This window comes from Anabas testudineus, chromosome 1 (assembly GCF_900324465.2).
Source record: "Anabas testudineus chromosome 1, fAnaTes1.2, whole genome shotgun sequence".
Taxonomy (NCBI): domain Eukaryota; kingdom Metazoa; phylum Chordata; class Actinopteri; order Anabantiformes; family Anabantidae; genus Anabas; species Anabas testudineus.
Genome location: NC_046610.1, coordinates 1,909,407 through 1,926,392, shown reverse-complemented (window position 1 = coordinate 1,926,392; position 16,986 = coordinate 1,909,407). Strand labels below are relative to the sequence as shown.

Below are 16,986 nucleotides of genomic sequence, written 5' to 3'. Positions count from 1 at the left end.
AGCTTCTCATGCTCCATACAAGTGGGACTACTGGCCTCACGATGATGTTCGGGCCGAGTGTCGCTTCGTGGGTCTGACCAACCTGGGAGCCACCTGTTACCTGGCTTCCACCATCCAGCAGCTCTACATGATCCCTGAGGCCCGGCAGGCCGTCTTCACCGCCAAGGTCAGTGCCTGCGTGACCGAGAGCAGCCTGAGGGCATCAGGCCAGTGAAATCTAAAACAGACATTTAATGTGTGTGTCTGTGTGTGCAGTATGCTGAGGATATCAAACACAAGACCACGCTGCTGGAGCTGCAGAAGATGTTCACATATCTCATGGTAAGTTTACTGTTCGACCTGTGACTTGGCTCATAATTCCCATCCAGCAACCTGCCAATAAGTTTGTTAGGTTGTTTCTATAAAAATGGGACTTAAAGCTTTTTACTGAGTGATCTAAACTCTACAGTGTGATGATTTCATTGATGTGAATCACACAATTTGTCATTTCCTCTATTCCACCTCTGTCTTTGTCTAATGCTTTGTCTGTTCAGGAGAGCGAGAGGAAAGCTTACAATCCCCGGCCCTTCTGTAAAACCTACACCATGGACAAACAACCTCTCAACACAGGAGAGCAGAAGGACATGACAGAGTTTTTCACCGACCTCATCACTAAGATAGAGGAGATGTCCCAGGATCTGGTAAACACATCTTTACAAGTTGATGAATCTCCTCAATGTGTTACAGTGTCTCTGCAGAAATGTTTATACACCTGACTTACAATGAAAGTTACCAGCTCGGAGAAGATAGATAAAATATATTGTTATTGTTAAAAGCAGCAGTATGCATGTGCAGCTTTTACAAAATAACCAACATAAATACGAGCTAAACACTGTGAAATCTATAGTTCTCTTTAGTTAAAATTTGACTCAACCCCTTTTCAGTAACATGTTGACATTTATCTTTTCTTTCAGAAAAACACAGTGAAGACTCTGTTTGGAGGCGTCATCACCAACAACGTTGTGTCTTTGGTGAGTTTTAGGACTTTAATATACTGAATATGAGGAAGCTTTAATTAGCTGTGATGTTAGTGTGGTCTGTCATCTGCTTTAATTATCAAAATATGTTTGACAGTTCTTATTGAAATTTGAACGTTTGTGTCTTGTTCTGCAGGACTGTGACCACGTCAGTCAGACGGCAGAAGAGTTTTACACTGTAAGATGTCAAGTAGCAGATATGAAGAACATCTATGTGAGTACATGAAACACAGCAGCACCTGGAAAGTGTTTGCACATTCAACCACTTCATAACTAATATCTCAGTATTCTGCAGAGTTTCAAGCTGGTTTTTCCTCTTTTAGGAATCTCTGGATGAGGTGACCATCAAAGACACATTGGAGGGCGACAACATGTACACCTGCTCCCAGTGTGGCAAGAAGGTCCGCGCAGAGAAAAGGTTGGAACGAATCTAAGTACTCTAAGTGATCTGAAGCCATCTTCTTTTTAAAGTGTTGTTATTTATTTTATATATGTATAATATTTACATATTAGTTAAATTATAAATCCTTTTTGCTTCCCTCTATAAAACTTATATTAAAATATGTCCTCACTTCTGCAGAGCTTGCTTCAAGAAGCTGCCTCGCATCCTGAGCTTCAACACCATGAGATACACCTTTAACATGGTGACGATGATGAAGGAGAAGGTCAACACCCACTTCTCTTTTCCCCTGCGGCTTGACATGACGCCTTACACCGAGGACTTCCTCATGGGGAAAGGAGAGCGGAAGGAGGGTTAGTGCTCACATCAGTCACACAAATCTACAGACTTTGCAGCATCTAGTAGCACTTATATCACATTTTGTAGTACCAGAACAGCTCTCTAATAGGCCCACAGACTTGACAAACTAGTTTTAATTTGTAAGTTACAATGCAAATAATTTCTAATTGCATAATGAATCAACATAGGGCTCCTGCAAAGATGTGATGATGTAATAATAAAGAAATAATAATTCCCCTTTTTATGGTAATCTTTTATTTTGAAAGTGTTAGTAAGGAAGTGAGCTTGCAATATAACCATTCAGCCACCTGGACTTGTGAAAATATTATAATGAAATTAAAATATAATATAATTTTCATTGCAAAAAAACAAAGGAAAAAGGATGAGCAACAGAAAACTGCAGGATTCATAGGAAGGAGTTTTGATTTAAAGGAAAACTACTTTCTACAAAGTCTGTACTGTGTCTTTCATTAGTGAGCTCTCGTGTGTATATCTGCTCCAGATTTAACTAAAAATATGCTTAAACGAAACTAAAACTTCACCAAAGTGCTGAGTTTCGATTGTGTTCTAAAGGTTTCCGAGAAGAAGGTGAGGCAAAGGTCACGGAAAGCTATGAGTACGACCTCATCGGCGTCACAGTGCACACGGGAACAGCGGACGGCGGCCATTACTACAGCTTCATCAGAGACATCGTCAACCCACACGCCTACAAAAATAACAAGTGGTGAGAGGAAGCAGCACCTTGGTGTGGAAATAATGATCTAAAAATGTGACTGTCAGGTTGTTCACACGTACGTGGTTCATATAAAACAAGTTAAAATACTTGCAGGTACCTCTTCAACGACGCAGAGGTGAAGCCCTTCGACTCGGCCCAGCTAGCCTCAGAGTGCTTCGGAGGAGAGATGACGGTACGAGCTGCAGGCAGAGGAAAAACAACTTCCAACGCGTTAATCCATGTTCCACCTCTGATTTCACTGACTTTATTTTACCTTCCAGACTAAAACCTACGACTCAGTCACTGACAAGTTCATGGACTTCTCCTTTGAGAAGGTTAGCAGATTCTTCTTAGGTTCTCTCGTTCATTATCCTTGTGTTGTCCAAAAAGTACTAATGAAACGTTGACTGGACTTACAGACACACAGCGCCTACATGCTGTTCTATAAGAGAGTGGAGCTGGAGGAGGAGAACGGGAAGGACTTCAGCTTTGACGTCTCTCCTGATCTGCTTGAGGTACATTTAGTTTTTCTTTCTTTATTTTTTAAACAGAAATATCTGTGTGATTTGTTAATTTAATTTACCCGTCTGTGTCTCTCTCTCAGTGGATTTGGCACGACAACATGCAGTTTCTCCAGGATAAAAACATATTTGAACACACCTACTTTGGGTGAGTATCAGATAAGATTAATTCCTTTTGTCAGAATTAACGGGTCTTTAAAATCACTGCTCACACTCCTATGATTTATCTTTCTTTGTTTTTCAGCTTCATGTGGCAGCTCTGCAGCAGCATCCCCAGCACGCTGCCAGACCCCAAAGCCGTCTCACTCATGACTGCGAAGGTGAGAAATGAGAAACCATTAATTATACTTTTTACAGAAGTAGGTTTGAGGAAAAGTCCCATTTAATGTTTTAGAAGACATTGACCCTTGTGTCTTTTGTAACTTATCAGAAATATTAAAGATTAGAAGTAGCTGTGTTTTAAATCTGTCGTCTGACTTGAGGCGACTTAACAGTCGGTTCTTTGAGGTCACCTTTGTCCTAAAAGATGTTTTATTCCTTTTTTTTTTTTTTTTACCCCAAAATTCTCTGGTTCAAGCTTCAAGTGAGGGAATTTCTTCCTCCTCTATGTTCAGTGTCACTCTGTGGGATGTCTGTGGATTTTGAACTATTGTTGTTTGATGTCAGATAAGCTCTTTGAAAAATGTCATGTTACCAGCAGCTTAATCAGTTAGTTATAGTTCTAGTTAGAAATGTAAGTAAATATTTCTGTGTATTTCAGTTTTTAACACTGCAGCCAAATACCTGGAGATATTTAACTAACGTTTTTTTTTCTCTGCAGCTCAGCACGTCGTTTGTCCTCGAGACGTTCATCCACTCCAAGGAGAAGGTAACGTACTGACGTTGTTGCAGGATCGTACATTTTAGTTTTTCTGCTCAGTTGAAACAGAAACAAAAAAAGTGACTAACTGTCCGATGTGTGTTGTCGTGTCACCTCCAGCCCACCATGCTGCAGTGGATCGAACTCCTGACCAAACAGTTCAACAACAGCCAGGCTGCGTGCGAGGTTTGACCAGTACTTTACTACAGTTCTGTCATTTTCTCATCATCATCAGTGGCACTAATAATAATTTAATTTTATCTGTATGTCTGTTTAAATCTGTTAATTTGATCCAAGATATAGACAATATCGAAACATTACATGGAAACGTTTTTATTAACACTGTTTCACTGTGAAAATGTTACTGAGAAAACAAACCACCATAAATACTTAAATAGTTTTAATTAAAAATAATAATAAAAATAAAAGTCAAGGTACAATTTACTTTAAATACAGTAATTAAAATTCTGACTCTTTCTCCATAGTGAATTTCTAATAAAATTTTAACCTATTCTGCGCTTATTATTTACTATATAATTAAAATTGTGGAACCATTACTGGGGTTATTATTGAGCTTTAATTAATTGGATCACTAGTATCTGTTTTTACTCCACATAATAACTGTTTTGTCTTCTTTAGTGGTTTTTGGACCAGATGGCTGATGACAACTGGTGGCCAATGCAGATCCTTATTAAGTGTCCCAATCAGATTGTCAGACAGGTATTTATTTATTGTCTTTCTCCGTCCTGTTCCTACTGCGAGCATCACGTTTTATTGACAGATATGATTTAAATCTAACACACACACACAGACTCAGCTCCGTCTTTGTCTTCCAGATGTTCCAGAGGTTGTGTATCCACGTCATACAGCGGCTGCGGCCGGTTCATGCTCACCTTTACCTGCAGCCTGGCATGGAGGACGGGTGCGTATCATTAACAAAGCTGTAATACAGATGTTGTTTTTTGCCTTATTCGTGAATTTGAAGCCAAAGTTTAACCTAAAGTCCAGATCTCATTAAAGCATCCTTCGCTCCCTTCAGAGAACATTTATCATATTTTTTCATGTGCCTTTTCAAGTCTCTGCCATTAGAGGTGTGCAGCACAAACATTCAGGGTTGTGTCTGTGAAATCAGATGGCGACAGAGATCAGACGGGAGCTGTGTGTCACTCAGGGTCTCTGTCCGTAACGACTCTGAGAAAGATTTGTGGCTCCACATTCAGACAGACTCAGCTGCCATGGAGAAGCCTTGGTTTTGACTTACCTCATCATGATCAGTGTTAACTTGTCTTTCTGCTCAGCTCTGACGACATGGACGGTCCAGTGGAGGATATCGGCAGCAGATCCTGCGTCACCCGCTTTGTTAAGACCCTCTTGTCCATCATGGAGCACGGTGTCAAGCCACACAGCAAACACCTGACTGAGTACTTTGCCTTCCTGTACGAGTTCGCCAAGATGGGAGAGGAGGAGGTCAGTGTGAGCGTTCACACAAACCAGATACTGTACATTAAACACAACTAGGACGTCAAAGACATGATTTATTCTGTTAGTCACCTGAGGTCATCAGTTCTGCTGATTGGTTCAGAGTTTTCCTCATTTGAGGTTTTGTCATTTACACATTAAATCATAGATGACAGGAACAAAGTAGTACTTCTTTAGACAGAACTGAGTCTGAATTCACAAACTAAAAATGCAGTTGAGGCGTTCCAGCACGTTCAGTTGTTGCTGTGCTGCTGTTTTCTTCTTCACTACAATTTTATTGATTATCAGCTGGTCTGCTGACAAATGATGTGTGAGAACACAATCACTGTTGACAGCTATTAGAATTATTACTAAACATGCAGAGGACAAATATCCAGTATAAAGACCAGCTGTAAAATACTTTTTCAGTTGAAAATATTGGTCTTTACGTTCAATCTACTTCAATTTTTTATTTAGATTTTAAATGAAGTAACAAACATTATTTTTAACAGTCATTGCACATTCGTTATGCCTCTACAGTATTAGTCTTGTGATTTTTGCAAGCCAAGACATTTTGTACTGTTTTGTGTCCACAGAGTCAGTTTTTGTTGTCACTACAAGCTATTTCCATCATGGTGCATTTCTATATGGGAACCAAAGGACCTGAAAATGTAAGTCTACACATTTTACCGTTTCTATCATAAATGTGTATATTCTATTTATTGGCTTCTTTTCTTGTTAAATAAGCTAATTGTAAAGTGTAGACAAGGTGATGTAAAATCAAACAAAATGTGTTTCCTCTCAGCCTCAGGTGGAGGTGCTGTCCGAGGAGGAGGGAGAAGAAGAGGATGAGGAGGAGGACATCTTGTCTCTGGCAGAGGAGAAATATCGTCCTGCAGCTCTGGAGAAGATGATCGCCCTCATCGCTCTGCTGGTGGAGCAGTCTCGCTCGGAGAGGTGAGAATTCAAGACACACATTGTGAAACTGCGAAAGCTGTCCTGACTTCTCTCCCCGACTTACTGCATTCATGGCGTCTCTTCTCTGTCCAGACATCTGACCCTGTCTCAGAGCGACATGGCGGCACTGACTGGGGGAAAAGGCTTCCCCTTCCTCTTCCAGCACATCAGAGACGGTATCAACATCAGACAGACCTGCAACCTCATCTTCAGCCTCTGTCGCTATAACAACCGTCTGGCCGAGCACGTAGGTTTATCTTATATACACAGAAACAGAAAAACAGGTTGAGATGTGTCCCTGCAGTGTTACAGCAAACTTAAGAGGCGATCTTTAATGTTTAAAATGTAAAAGAAATAATAATACTGTTAAAGACTGTGTGAATGTCACCTGCTGACTGGTGTTTTCTCTTTGCAGATTGTGTCGATGCTCTTCACCTCCATCGCAAAACTGACTCCAGAAGTAAGCACCACTCGGATGAAACCCAAACCATTTCAGCAAAAAGAACTAACAGTACCACTCTTATACTACATCAGTCATCTGTACATATACATATGTAAACATCTCAGTGTGTGACACCACAGTCCTGCTGCTGAATGAAGCCCATGCTCGAATTGGAGGTTTGAACAAAAGTAATAAAACCAAACAAAGTAGCTGATGGGCGTTGTTGGCTCATATAAAGAAGTACAGGAATAGAGTATTTGTGTTTTCCAAATGAAAATGAGAAAAGAAAATCTCTCAAATGACAGATGAGTAGAAGTCATGTATCTGGAAGTTGAATCATGGCGACTTCCATCTTGTGAGGTTGAACCTTTTTGCTACTCGTCCAAGTAGCTTCTTCAGTCTGAGTTCGGTAGTTGACCTCAGATCATTTTAAGCTGTTTCCTCCTGGAGATGATAACATTTCTGATTTCAGGTGTTTTCAAATAATTTACATTTACATTCAGTTATTTGCCAGATGCTTTTCTTTAACCTACAAGTAAATCATAAAAAACGAAGTAGTTTTTATATTTCATCTGTTTCCATTTCATCATCATTATAGTATAACAGTTATCTTTACACATGCTTCATCAACCGTTTCTTTTTTAAATTTCTATCAGGCTGCTAATCCTTTCTTCAAGCTGTTGACGATGTTGATGGAGTTTGCAGGTGGACCTCCAGGGATGCCCTCCTTCGCCTCCTACATCCTTCAAAGGATCTGGGAGGTAAATAAAGTCATTCTCGGTCCACTGTTGCTAAACCACGAGAACTGTAGCCTGTGTTTGAGCTCTGAGGCCTTGATGTGGTCACTGACCCGATGTTCCAGATGTTAAAGACATTTTAAAAAATGACAACAAGCTTAAACGATCACAGATGAAGGTGTACACTAATGTAAAACAATGACAAGTGTTCATGACACATTTTAATCATTGTGATTGTTAAACCATTTCTTCCAGGTGATCGAGTACAACCCGTCCCAGTGTCTGGACTGGCTGGCTGTGCAGACTCCCAGGAACAAGCTGGCCCACAGCTGGGTCCTGCAGAACATGGAGAACTGGGTGGAGCGCTTCTTGCTGGCACACAACTACCCCAGAGTTCGGACGTGTAAGGCTGAAGACACTCATCCATACTGCACATGTTTTTGTCAGGCTTGATTTCACTTCTTCACGTTCTAACTTTAGTTTTTGGCTTTAAAAGCATAATAACAGAGCAGCTGCTAATCTGTCTAAATCTATAGTAATGGATTTTACTAAATAAGCACATTCTGATTTTACCTGCTGAACAATCAGGACTAAAGATCAGTAGAACAGATGTTGAGTCAATAAGAACTGTCGGTAGTTTCTTCCTGATCATAACAGAATCTGTTTCTCCTTCCTTCAGCGGCGGCGTACCTGCTCGTCTCCCTCATCCCCAGCAACTCCTTCCGCCAGATGTTCCGCTCCACCCGCTCCCTCCACTTGCCAACTCGGGAGCTGCCGCTGTCGCCCGACACCACCGTGGTGCTGCACCAGGTCTACAACCTGCTGCTGGGGCTGCTGGGCCGCGCCAAGCTGTACGTGGACGCCAGCGTTCACGGCACCACTAAACTGGTGCAGTATTTCAGCTTCATGACGTACTGCCTCATCTCCAAGACGGAGAAACTCATGTTCTCTGGATACTTCATGGACCTCTGGAACCTCTTCCAGGTACATTCATCTTTTCTCTTTCATCTCTGCTGGAAACAAAAAGATGCTGTTTATGGTTTATTTTCTTTGGCCATGTCAAGTTATTGCTTCAGACGACCTGTGCAGTCTCATTCAGCCACTCATTGGCCTTTTAAAGACTTATTATTACTTATTTTTATGTTGTATGGTAAAAAGTGAGAATCAGAACCGGCAGTGCTGAAAAGCTAATCGGTGTCCAGGTTTTAGGATCTATACTAAATGTAATTTTTAATTTAATGAATTAATGATGATAAACTCGAACTGTATTAGTCACAGTTCTTTTCTGACAAACGTGTTTGCTGGACTCGTATTGATCGTTTTTTCCTCTTCAGCCCAAACTGTCGGAGCCCGCCATCGCCACCAATCACAACAAGCAGGCACTTCTCTCCTTCTGGTACAACGTCTGTGTGGACTGTCCGGAGAACGTCCGGCTGGTCGTGCAGAATCCTGTGGTGACAAAGAACATAGCCTTCAACTACATCCTGGCAGACCACGACGACCAGGAGGTGGTGCTGTTCAACCGCGGCATGCTGCCCGCCTACTACGGCATCCTCCGCATGTGCTGCGAGCAGTCGCCCGCCTTCACCCGCCAGCTCGCCTCGCACCAGAACATCCAGTGGGCCTTCAAGAACCTGACGCCACACGCCAGCCAGTATCCCGGGGTGGGTGGAGTCTCTGTTTCGGATCAGAAAAGTGTTTGTATGAAAGTTGTGTGTAGAGCAGGAAGTAGACGCTGAGGATGTTTCTGTTATTTGAAGCATTTTGGAGAAGTTTTATTTCCTGCAGGACTGAATTGATGCAAACATGAGAAAGTGGTTCCTCTTTAGCTTATTATGGTCATTTTGTCTCTATTTTAGTCGCTGTGCATCGTTTGTTTTGCGTCTGTTTCTTAGTTGTGTTTCTCATTGTGCGTATTTTTTGTCATTTTTATTCATTTTTGGTTGTTTTGCATCTCTTGATTCTTGGTTAACTGCTATTTTGCTTGTCTTCATACTTTTTTGTTTCTTTTCGATCGTGTTGCATCTATTTTTTTCTGTTGTGATTCATTTAATGTCAAACACCAACATTTTTAGGATATTTAGGTTAAAAAAAAATCTTGACACATGAGTACATAATTAAAAAATAACAAATCCTTCTTCTCTGATGTGTGTGTTTGTGTGTGCTGCCTCCTGCAGGCGGTGGAGGAGCTGTTCAACCTGATGCAGCTGTTTGTGGCGCAGCGAGCAGACATGAGGGAAGAAGAGCTGGAGGACATCAAACAGTTCAAGAAGACCACCATCAGCTGCTACCTGCGCTGCCTGGACGGACGCTCCTGCTGGACCACACTCATCAGGTCAGGACACCGTTGTGGTCTGTGGAGTCCTCTGAAGACCTGTATCAGAATACGTGGTTTAGCACCTGTGGTTTGTTTCTGCCTTCAAGTGTTTATATTTCCTGTATTCCTATATGCTAACTCCTGGTTCTGTTTTTCCTCTCAGTGCCTTCAGGGTTCTGCTGGAGAACGACGAGGACCGACTGCTGGTGGTCTTCAACAGAGGACTAATCCTCATGACTGAGGTACGATTAGAGTCTCCTGTGCACCAGAAATTCAAATGTAATAATAGTTTGGACCAGAGGAAGATCGTTTGATCTCTGACTTTTTAAGAGGAAACCAAAGTAAGATCCTGTCTGTCCACGTGTCTCCTCCAGTCCTTCAACACCCTGCACATGATGTACCACGAGGCCACTGCGTGTCACGTCACCGGAGACCTGGTGGAGCTGCTCTCCATCTTCCTGTCTGTCCTCAAAGCCTCTCGGCCGTACCTGCAGCGCAAAGGTCAGACCGTGTCACCTTTAGCAGATCTGAAATCAAATGTCATTACACACAAGCACTGAGCATATGTTTTCCTGTTGTTCGCCAGATGTGAAGCAGGCGCTGATCCAGTGGCAGGAGAGGATCGACTTTGCCCACAAGCTGCTCACTCTCCTGAATTCTTACAGCCCCCCTGAACTCCGCAACGCCTGTTTAGGTAACGCTCAGGCCTCTTTAATCCAACAGTTACATTCAAGTCCACAGAAACTAAAAGTGAGTGACTGTAACTGATCTAATCTATTTCAGATGTTCTGAAGGAACTCGTTCTGCTGAGTCCACATGACTTCCTGCACACTCTGGTCCCCTTCCTGCAGCACAACCACTGCACCTACCACCACAGCAACATCCCCAGTGAGTGGTGTCCTCATCTTCCTCTACGTCACGTATTGTCCTTCTGTCCATCACATCTTGATCTCGTCACACCTGTTTTAATCTAATATTTAAAAAGTAATTCTCTGCTGCATTGTGGTTAATTTATAACATGGTGTCATTGAAGTTACATTTGTTAAAAGTAACTAAAGCTGTTGAGCTGCACCAACTGAAACTGTCACAAACTGTTTATGGATCAACAAATTATTAATTGACCTAGTGCTGACATCTTCATCACGTCTATAGACAACTGTAAATGCTCATTTATGACTTTTAGATTCTTTTATATCTTCAGCAGGTTCAGTTAATCGTTCTGTGTTTGTGTCCACAGTGTCGTTCGGCCCCTACCTGCCCTGCAGAGAGAACATAAAGCTGATGGGAGCAAAAAACAACATCCGACCTCCAAGACCGGAGCTCAACATGTGTCTGCTGCCTTCAATGGTTGAGAGCAGCAAGGTGACATTTGAATATGGGCTCAACTAATATTAGAAAGAAAAACGTTAGTTAGCTTGAGTTTGGGAGTAAAACTGTGTCTCGTGTCTCAGGGTAAAGACGAGGTGTACGACCGGATGCTGCTGGATTACTTCCTGTCCTACCACCAGTTCATCCATCTGCTGTGTCGCGTTGCCATCAACTGCGAAAAATTCACAGACACGCTCGTCAAATTAAGTACGAAGGGTGTGTGTGTGTCTGTGTGTGTGTCTGTGTGTGTGTGTGTGTCTGTGTGTGTCTGTGTGTGTTGTCTGTGTGTGTGTGTGTCTGTGTGTGTCTGTGTGTTTGTGTCTGTGTGTGTGTGTCTTGTGTGTGTGTGTCTGTGTGTGTGTGTGTGTGTTGTCTGTGTGTGTTTGTGTCTGTGTGTGTTGTGTCTGTGTGTGTTTGTGTCTGTGTGTGTGTGTGTGTGTGTGTGTGTGTCTGTGTGTGTGTCTGTGTGTGTGTCTGTGTGTGTGTCTGTGTGTGTTTGTGTCTGTGTGTGTGTGTGTGTGTGTTGTGTGTTTGTGTCTGTGTGTGTGTGTCTGTGTGTGTGTGTGTCTGTGTGTGTGTTTGTGTCTGTGTCTGTGTGTGTTTGTGTGTGTGTGTGGTGTGTTGTGTCTTGTGTGTGTGTGTGTCTGTGTGTGTGTGTGTGTGTGTCTGTGTGTGTGTCTGTGTGTGTGTGTCTGTGTGTGTCTGTGTGTGTGTCTGTGTGTGTGTCTGTGTGTGTGTTTGTGTCTGTGTCTGTGTGTGTTTGTGTGTGTGTGTGTGTGTGTTTGTGTCTGTGTGTGTGTGTGTGTGTGTGTGTGTGTGTGTGTGTGTGTGTCTGTGTGTGTGTCTGTGTGGTGTGTTGTGTCTGTGTCTGTGTGTGTGTTGTTGTGTGTGTTTGTGTTTGGTCTGTGTGTGTTGTGTTTGTGTTGTGTGTGTGTGTGTGGTGTGTGTTTGTGTCTGTGTGTGTGGTGTGTGTGTCTGTGTGTGTGTTTGTGTCTGTGTCTGTGTGTGTTTGTTGTGTGTGGTGTGTTTGTGTCTGTGTGTGTGTGTGTGGTGTGTCTGTGTTTGTGTGTGTGTGTGTGTGTGTCTGTGTGTGTCTGTGTGTGTGTCTGTGTGTGTGTGTCTGTGTGTGTGTCTGTGTGTGTGTCTGTGTGTGTGTCTGTGTGTGTCTGTGTGTGTGTGTCTGTGTGTGTGTCTGTGTGTGTGTTTGTGTCTGTGTCTGTGTGTGTTTGTGTGTGTGTGTGTGTGTGTTTGTGTCTGTGTGTGTGTGTGTCTGTGTGTGTCTGTGTGTGTGTGTTTGTGTCTGTGTGTGTGTGTGTCTGTGTGTGTCTGTGTTTGTGTGTGTGTGTGTGTGTGTGTCTGTGTGTGTCTGTGTGTGTGTCTGTGTGTGTGTGTCTGTGTGTGTGTGTCTGTGTGTGTGTCTGTGTGTGTGTCTGTGTGTGTGTCTGGTGTGTGTTTGTGTCTGTGTCTGGTGTGGTTTGTGTGTGTGTGTGTGTGTGTTGTGTCTGTGTGTGTGTGTCTGTGTGTGTTGTGTGTGTGTGTGTGTGTGTCTGTGTGTGTTGTGTGTGTGTGTCTGTGTGTCTGTGTGTGTGTTTGTGTGTGTGTGTGTGTTTGTGTCTGTGTCTGTGTGGTTTGTGTGTGTGTGTGTGTCTGTGTGTGTGTCTGTGTCTGTGTGTGTGTCTGTGTGTGTGTGTGTCTGTGTCTGTGTGTGTGTGTGTGTGTTTGTGTCTGTGTGTGTGTGTGTGGTTCATATAAAGCAGCAAAGCAGAACAAAGTCAAAGTCTAAATCTACTATTTAAACTATTTTTTCCTGTCAGGTGTGTTGATAGCTTATGAAGGACTTCCTCTTCACCTCGCTCTCTTCCCCAAACTGTGGACGGAGCTCTGTCAGTTACAGGTGGGGAACATTTTAAACCGCTCCAGATAAACACCGACCTACACTACAAACCTCCAACCATGTTGTGACTTTTTCTATTCCAGTCTGTTCTGGCTAAAACCTGTGTGAAGCTGCTGTGTGAGGATCCGGCATTCAGCGAGTACATCAAGTGCATCCTGATGGACGAGAGGACGTTTCTCAACAACAACATGGCGTACTCCTTCCTCACCTGCTTCCTGCACAAGGTAGAAAAATCAGTGTTAAAGCCTTGGAGTAGATTATTGATGTGTTTTTAGCATTTTTAATAGTTTAGAAAGTTCCAGTTTGTATCTGAGGTATGTATACGGGAAAAACTGTGTGTGCAGGTCCAGGTTCTGTCCGGTCCCAGCTGCTCCAACCTGATCGGTGTTTTGGTGACGAACCTGCTGAGTGAACAGAGCAGCCTTCAGCCTGAACTGGCCGCTCACCGCGTGGAGCTCAGCAAGATCAGCGGCCTGCTCAACGCTGTACGGACACACGCAGAAACACCCCGACTCCAGGCTAAATAAAACGCTCTCTTCCAGGTGTTTTTCCTTTTTTGATTCGTTCTCTCTCTCTCCTGGTGTCAGGACCTGAGGGCGCTGGTGTTGCTGCTGTCAGTGCAGCCGCCCCAGGCTGTCGACCCGGCCCTCTGCCCAGCACTGCAGGAGCTGCTGGGTCGCTGTCGTGTTTGTGTCCAGCAGCGTAACGCTCTGGAGCTGGAGGCCAAGGACCACAAGGCCAAAGGTACAACACACACTCACAGGTTGAGACTCAGGCTCCTTCTGGTTTATTATCATCACTTACTAAAAAACATTGGTATTGTGCAGCTTTAAACCTGTAATGACTGAATCTCAACCCTGAATCTATGCGTACATTTAGTTTTTAGCTTTTTCACACAATCGGGAAATAAGACACCAGCTTTTCATGCACCTCGTAGGAAAACACCCAACATGTTACGTTACTGTGAACTTTTTAAAAATCAAATGAAGTTTCCTTCACGTCCACTGGAGCAAATCACAAAGACAGAAGTCATAGAAGCTGAGATGACGCCCCAGAATTTATCAGTCAGATAAAAAGCGCTGCCGTGTTGGTAGAAGTAATGAGTCATAAATGATTCACCTGTAATAAAAACTTCACAACACTTGATAACAGAAGCTAACGGTACCGTGGACGATGGTTATAATGTCTCTAAAAGTTCACTCACACATCGATCTGTCGTTAACGCTTCATAAATCAAATTAGATTTTCTATAATACAAAGAAGCTTCATCTAGGTAACACATCAGATACAGACGCTGTCTGTTGATGTTAATTTCAACTATGATGAAGTGATGTCTGGATTCTGCTGGTCTGTAGCTTGTGTTTGTCAAATATTACTGACATCAGCTTCACAGGTTTAGAAAACGCCACCAAGCGCCGAGGTGCTGCTGTGTGTTTCAGTATCTTAAAGTTTCTCCAGGAGCATTTTGAGGTTCATGTTGTTCTGAACTCCAGCAGGTGATGACGGTCGTGTGAATGATGATGTTAGAACATTTAATCAGGATTCAGTGTCAGTTCACGTCTTCAGCGGGTTCATCTGTGTGACACTAACTCCACCTGTTTGTCTCAGCTGAGGACGAGGGGGCGACCCCGGTGAAGCGGCGGAGGGTGAGCAGCGATGACGGTGAAGCGGCGGCTCCGCTCTGTGTGGCCTCCACCTCTGCCTCATCAGCGCTTCCGCCCTGCAGCGAGACCAAGCCCGACCACCAGGAGGCGCTGACGCCCACCAGCACCTCGGACACGGAGACGCGAGACTCGTCCTCTCTGATCGACCCGGGCACCGAGCAGGACCCGCCTTCTCCGGACCCCACCCCAGCCTCCTTGGGAAACCTGGACTCCTCCCCTAAAGAGGAGAAGATGGAGGCGTCTTCGTCGTCCTCCTCCTCGTTCTCATCGTCTTCCTCCCTGCTGCACGAGGCAGGGGAGGGGTTTGTGCAGGGGGAGGAGCAAGAGCCGCCGCAGCTCACGGCGACAGGTGAGGAGGAGGATGCAGAGCAGCAGGAAGGGAGGAGGGGTGAGGTGGCGTCTGCTTCCTTAGAGGAGGTGAAGGAGGAGAAGGAGGAGGGCTCGGCCCCACCCCTCCCAGAGGACGCCGCCTTCCCATCAGCCCTTGGACTGGTGGGGGAGGGTACAGAGGCCTGCGGTGGCCACACCTCCTCCTCACAGGTGTTCCCGAGCACCACCCCCCCACCTGACATGCTGGACATGCTGTACAGGACGGTGGAAGCTACCATCGCCATAGTTACCAAACTGTCTGTAAAAGGCCCGCCCGCTTCATGACATCATCAGCTCACAGTCGCCATGAGATCTTTAACATTTTTCCTTATTTTGTTTTTTATTTTTCGTTTTTTTTTTTTTGGAATCTGCTCAGAGGAAACGTCTTTTCTCCTGTTTTTCTTCTTCTGCTGTTCGTGTGCTGCTGTTCGTTGCCTTCTGCTGATGTTCGGTCAGTCCAGCTTCGGTGGCTCCTACATTGTCGTTTCGCTCTATAAAACTCAACGCACAGCCGACCCCTCGTTCGACGCATAAAAGAAGAAAAAACAGAAACCGTCGAACAAGCTATAGCACATTATAGGGCAAAAAAGGTTTTGTTCTGTTCTTTTCGTGTGTTTTATACTGATTTGACTTTGTTTTGGAAAGTGATTTTATTTGAGGTTTGCTGTAACGGGGAAAGGTTTACAGAACTTTTGTCTCCTCTGTATGTAATTTAATTTTATTGCATTTTTACTGTGTATAAAAATGGTCGTCCTCTGTGCCAGTTTTGTACTTTATGAACGAGGCAAAAGAAAGTTGCCTTGACTTTTCTGTGGTTTAATTATCCAGAAACTAAGTTTACCTGTAAATTAAGAGAACCACAAGAAACTTGATTCTGTAAAGAATCCTCTCTAGTCATTGCCTGAAGGTGTATATGAAAACTATATAAATATATATATAAATATCTTTATATATATATGAATATATAAAAGCGGTGCTTTATTTGACTGTAGTTGAAATAAAGCCCCCATGTTGGACCAGCTGGAGCTTTTATTTTCTTTACTGAAGTACATTCCATATTCTATTGTTTATTTTCGCTTCTTCTGCTGTGTTCTGATCTTCTGATTTTATTTTAATAGAGAATAAATTAATAAACTGTTTTAATATGAAGAATTATGAACTGAAAACCATGTGGACCTGTGGGGTTTTTTTTTTTTCTTTCCCTCTGCTCCTTGTTCATCATAAAATCCTGGAAAAGTTCAAAACTTCAAAACCTGGAAAAGTTCACATCAGGGTTCCTGCAGCGGAGGTCTACGGAAAGCTAAACGCATCAAAAATGAGGAGCGATAAACTTAATGGATCAGATTGTGGTGAGTAGAACAGGTGTAAGTACGGCGTATTTTTTATTTCACTTTGAAAATATCTTGGTGTGATTCCAAATGATCTTTTATACAGCAGCTATTTATTTCTTATTTTTCCCTGAAATGTGATGAATATTGAACATATTTACAATATATTCCTGCAAACTACTACATGTGAAGGTACTGTGGCCTTTTAACATCTAAGCAAAACAGAATTTAACGAACCAATGTGTTTTATAAATATTAAATATTAAATTACATACTTCCCATTAAGATTACTGTTGACTTAAAACTGTTGGGATCATTAATTAGCAGTTTTTCCAGTTGAAGCTGATGTTGATCTGAAATTTAACTTCAATCTGTCGTGTTCAGTTTGTCTTACTGTACTCAGTACTGTGAAAAAAGGCTCATGGATCTACTATAGTTACTTTATTTTACATTTACAAATCCAAAAATAGCACTCTGTACATTTTTGGCTCCTAGTTTTTATTTAATACTTTGCAAATGTACAATTCAGTTGAATTTATTACAGATTATTTACTGAGCTGAGACACGTTTTGGCAGTTTATTGGCAGAGCTGTGGTCATATT

General features: G+C 43.0%; 1 protein-coding gene across 2 annotated transcripts in view; it reads left to right on the top strand.

Annotated features, from left to right (window-relative positions):
• The window catches only part of usp34 (ubiquitin specific peptidase 34), a 46,260-nt gene extending 30,083 nt beyond the window's left edge, over positions 1 to 16,177 (top strand). For both annotated transcript variants that reach the window (XM_026359142.1, XM_026359141.1), the window contains exons 41-78: positions 3 to 166; positions 256 to 321; positions 534 to 680; positions 954 to 1,010; positions 1,153 to 1,230; positions 1,340 to 1,434; positions 1,597 to 1,769; positions 2,329 to 2,479; positions 2,585 to 2,663; positions 2,752 to 2,805; positions 2,890 to 2,985; positions 3,075 to 3,139; positions 3,236 to 3,311; positions 3,812 to 3,859; positions 3,971 to 4,036; positions 4,490 to 4,570; positions 4,687 to 4,772; positions 5,149 to 5,317; positions 5,905 to 5,979; positions 6,114 to 6,265; positions 6,359 to 6,512; positions 6,681 to 6,725; positions 7,364 to 7,468; positions 7,700 to 7,847; positions 8,124 to 8,428; positions 8,779 to 9,108; positions 9,622 to 9,779; positions 9,925 to 10,003; positions 10,136 to 10,262; positions 10,348 to 10,455; positions 10,545 to 10,649; positions 10,999 to 11,123; positions 11,213 to 11,336; positions 12,944 to 13,023; positions 13,107 to 13,247; positions 13,368 to 13,508; positions 13,611 to 13,767; positions 14,632 to 16,177. In XM_026359142.1, the coding sequence (XP_026214927.1) occupies positions 3 to 166; positions 256 to 321; positions 534 to 680; positions 954 to 1,010; positions 1,153 to 1,230; positions 1,340 to 1,434; positions 1,597 to 1,769; positions 2,329 to 2,479; positions 2,585 to 2,663; positions 2,752 to 2,805; positions 2,890 to 2,985; positions 3,075 to 3,139; positions 3,236 to 3,311; positions 3,812 to 3,859; positions 3,971 to 4,036; positions 4,490 to 4,570; positions 4,687 to 4,772; positions 5,149 to 5,317; positions 5,905 to 5,979; positions 6,114 to 6,265; positions 6,359 to 6,512; positions 6,681 to 6,725; positions 7,364 to 7,468; positions 7,700 to 7,847; positions 8,124 to 8,428; positions 8,779 to 9,108; positions 9,622 to 9,779; positions 9,925 to 10,003; positions 10,136 to 10,262; positions 10,348 to 10,455; positions 10,545 to 10,649; positions 10,999 to 11,123; positions 11,213 to 11,336; positions 12,944 to 13,023; positions 13,107 to 13,247; positions 13,368 to 13,508; positions 13,611 to 13,767; positions 14,632 to 15,341 (5,120 nt within the window). In that variant the 3' untranslated portion in view covers positions 15,342 to 16,177. The remainder of the gene's footprint in view (positions 1 to 2; positions 167 to 255; positions 322 to 533; positions 681 to 953; positions 1,011 to 1,152; positions 1,231 to 1,339; positions 1,435 to 1,596; positions 1,770 to 2,328; positions 2,480 to 2,584; positions 2,664 to 2,751; positions 2,806 to 2,889; positions 2,986 to 3,074; positions 3,140 to 3,235; positions 3,312 to 3,811; positions 3,860 to 3,970; positions 4,037 to 4,489; positions 4,571 to 4,686; positions 4,773 to 5,148; positions 5,318 to 5,904; positions 5,980 to 6,113; positions 6,266 to 6,358; positions 6,513 to 6,680; positions 6,726 to 7,363; positions 7,469 to 7,699; positions 7,848 to 8,123; positions 8,429 to 8,778; positions 9,109 to 9,621; positions 9,780 to 9,924; positions 10,004 to 10,135; positions 10,263 to 10,347; positions 10,456 to 10,544; positions 10,650 to 10,998; positions 11,124 to 11,212; positions 11,337 to 12,943; positions 13,024 to 13,106; positions 13,248 to 13,367; positions 13,509 to 13,610; positions 13,768 to 14,631) is intronic.
• Positions 16,178 to 16,986: the final 809 nt, after the last annotated feature.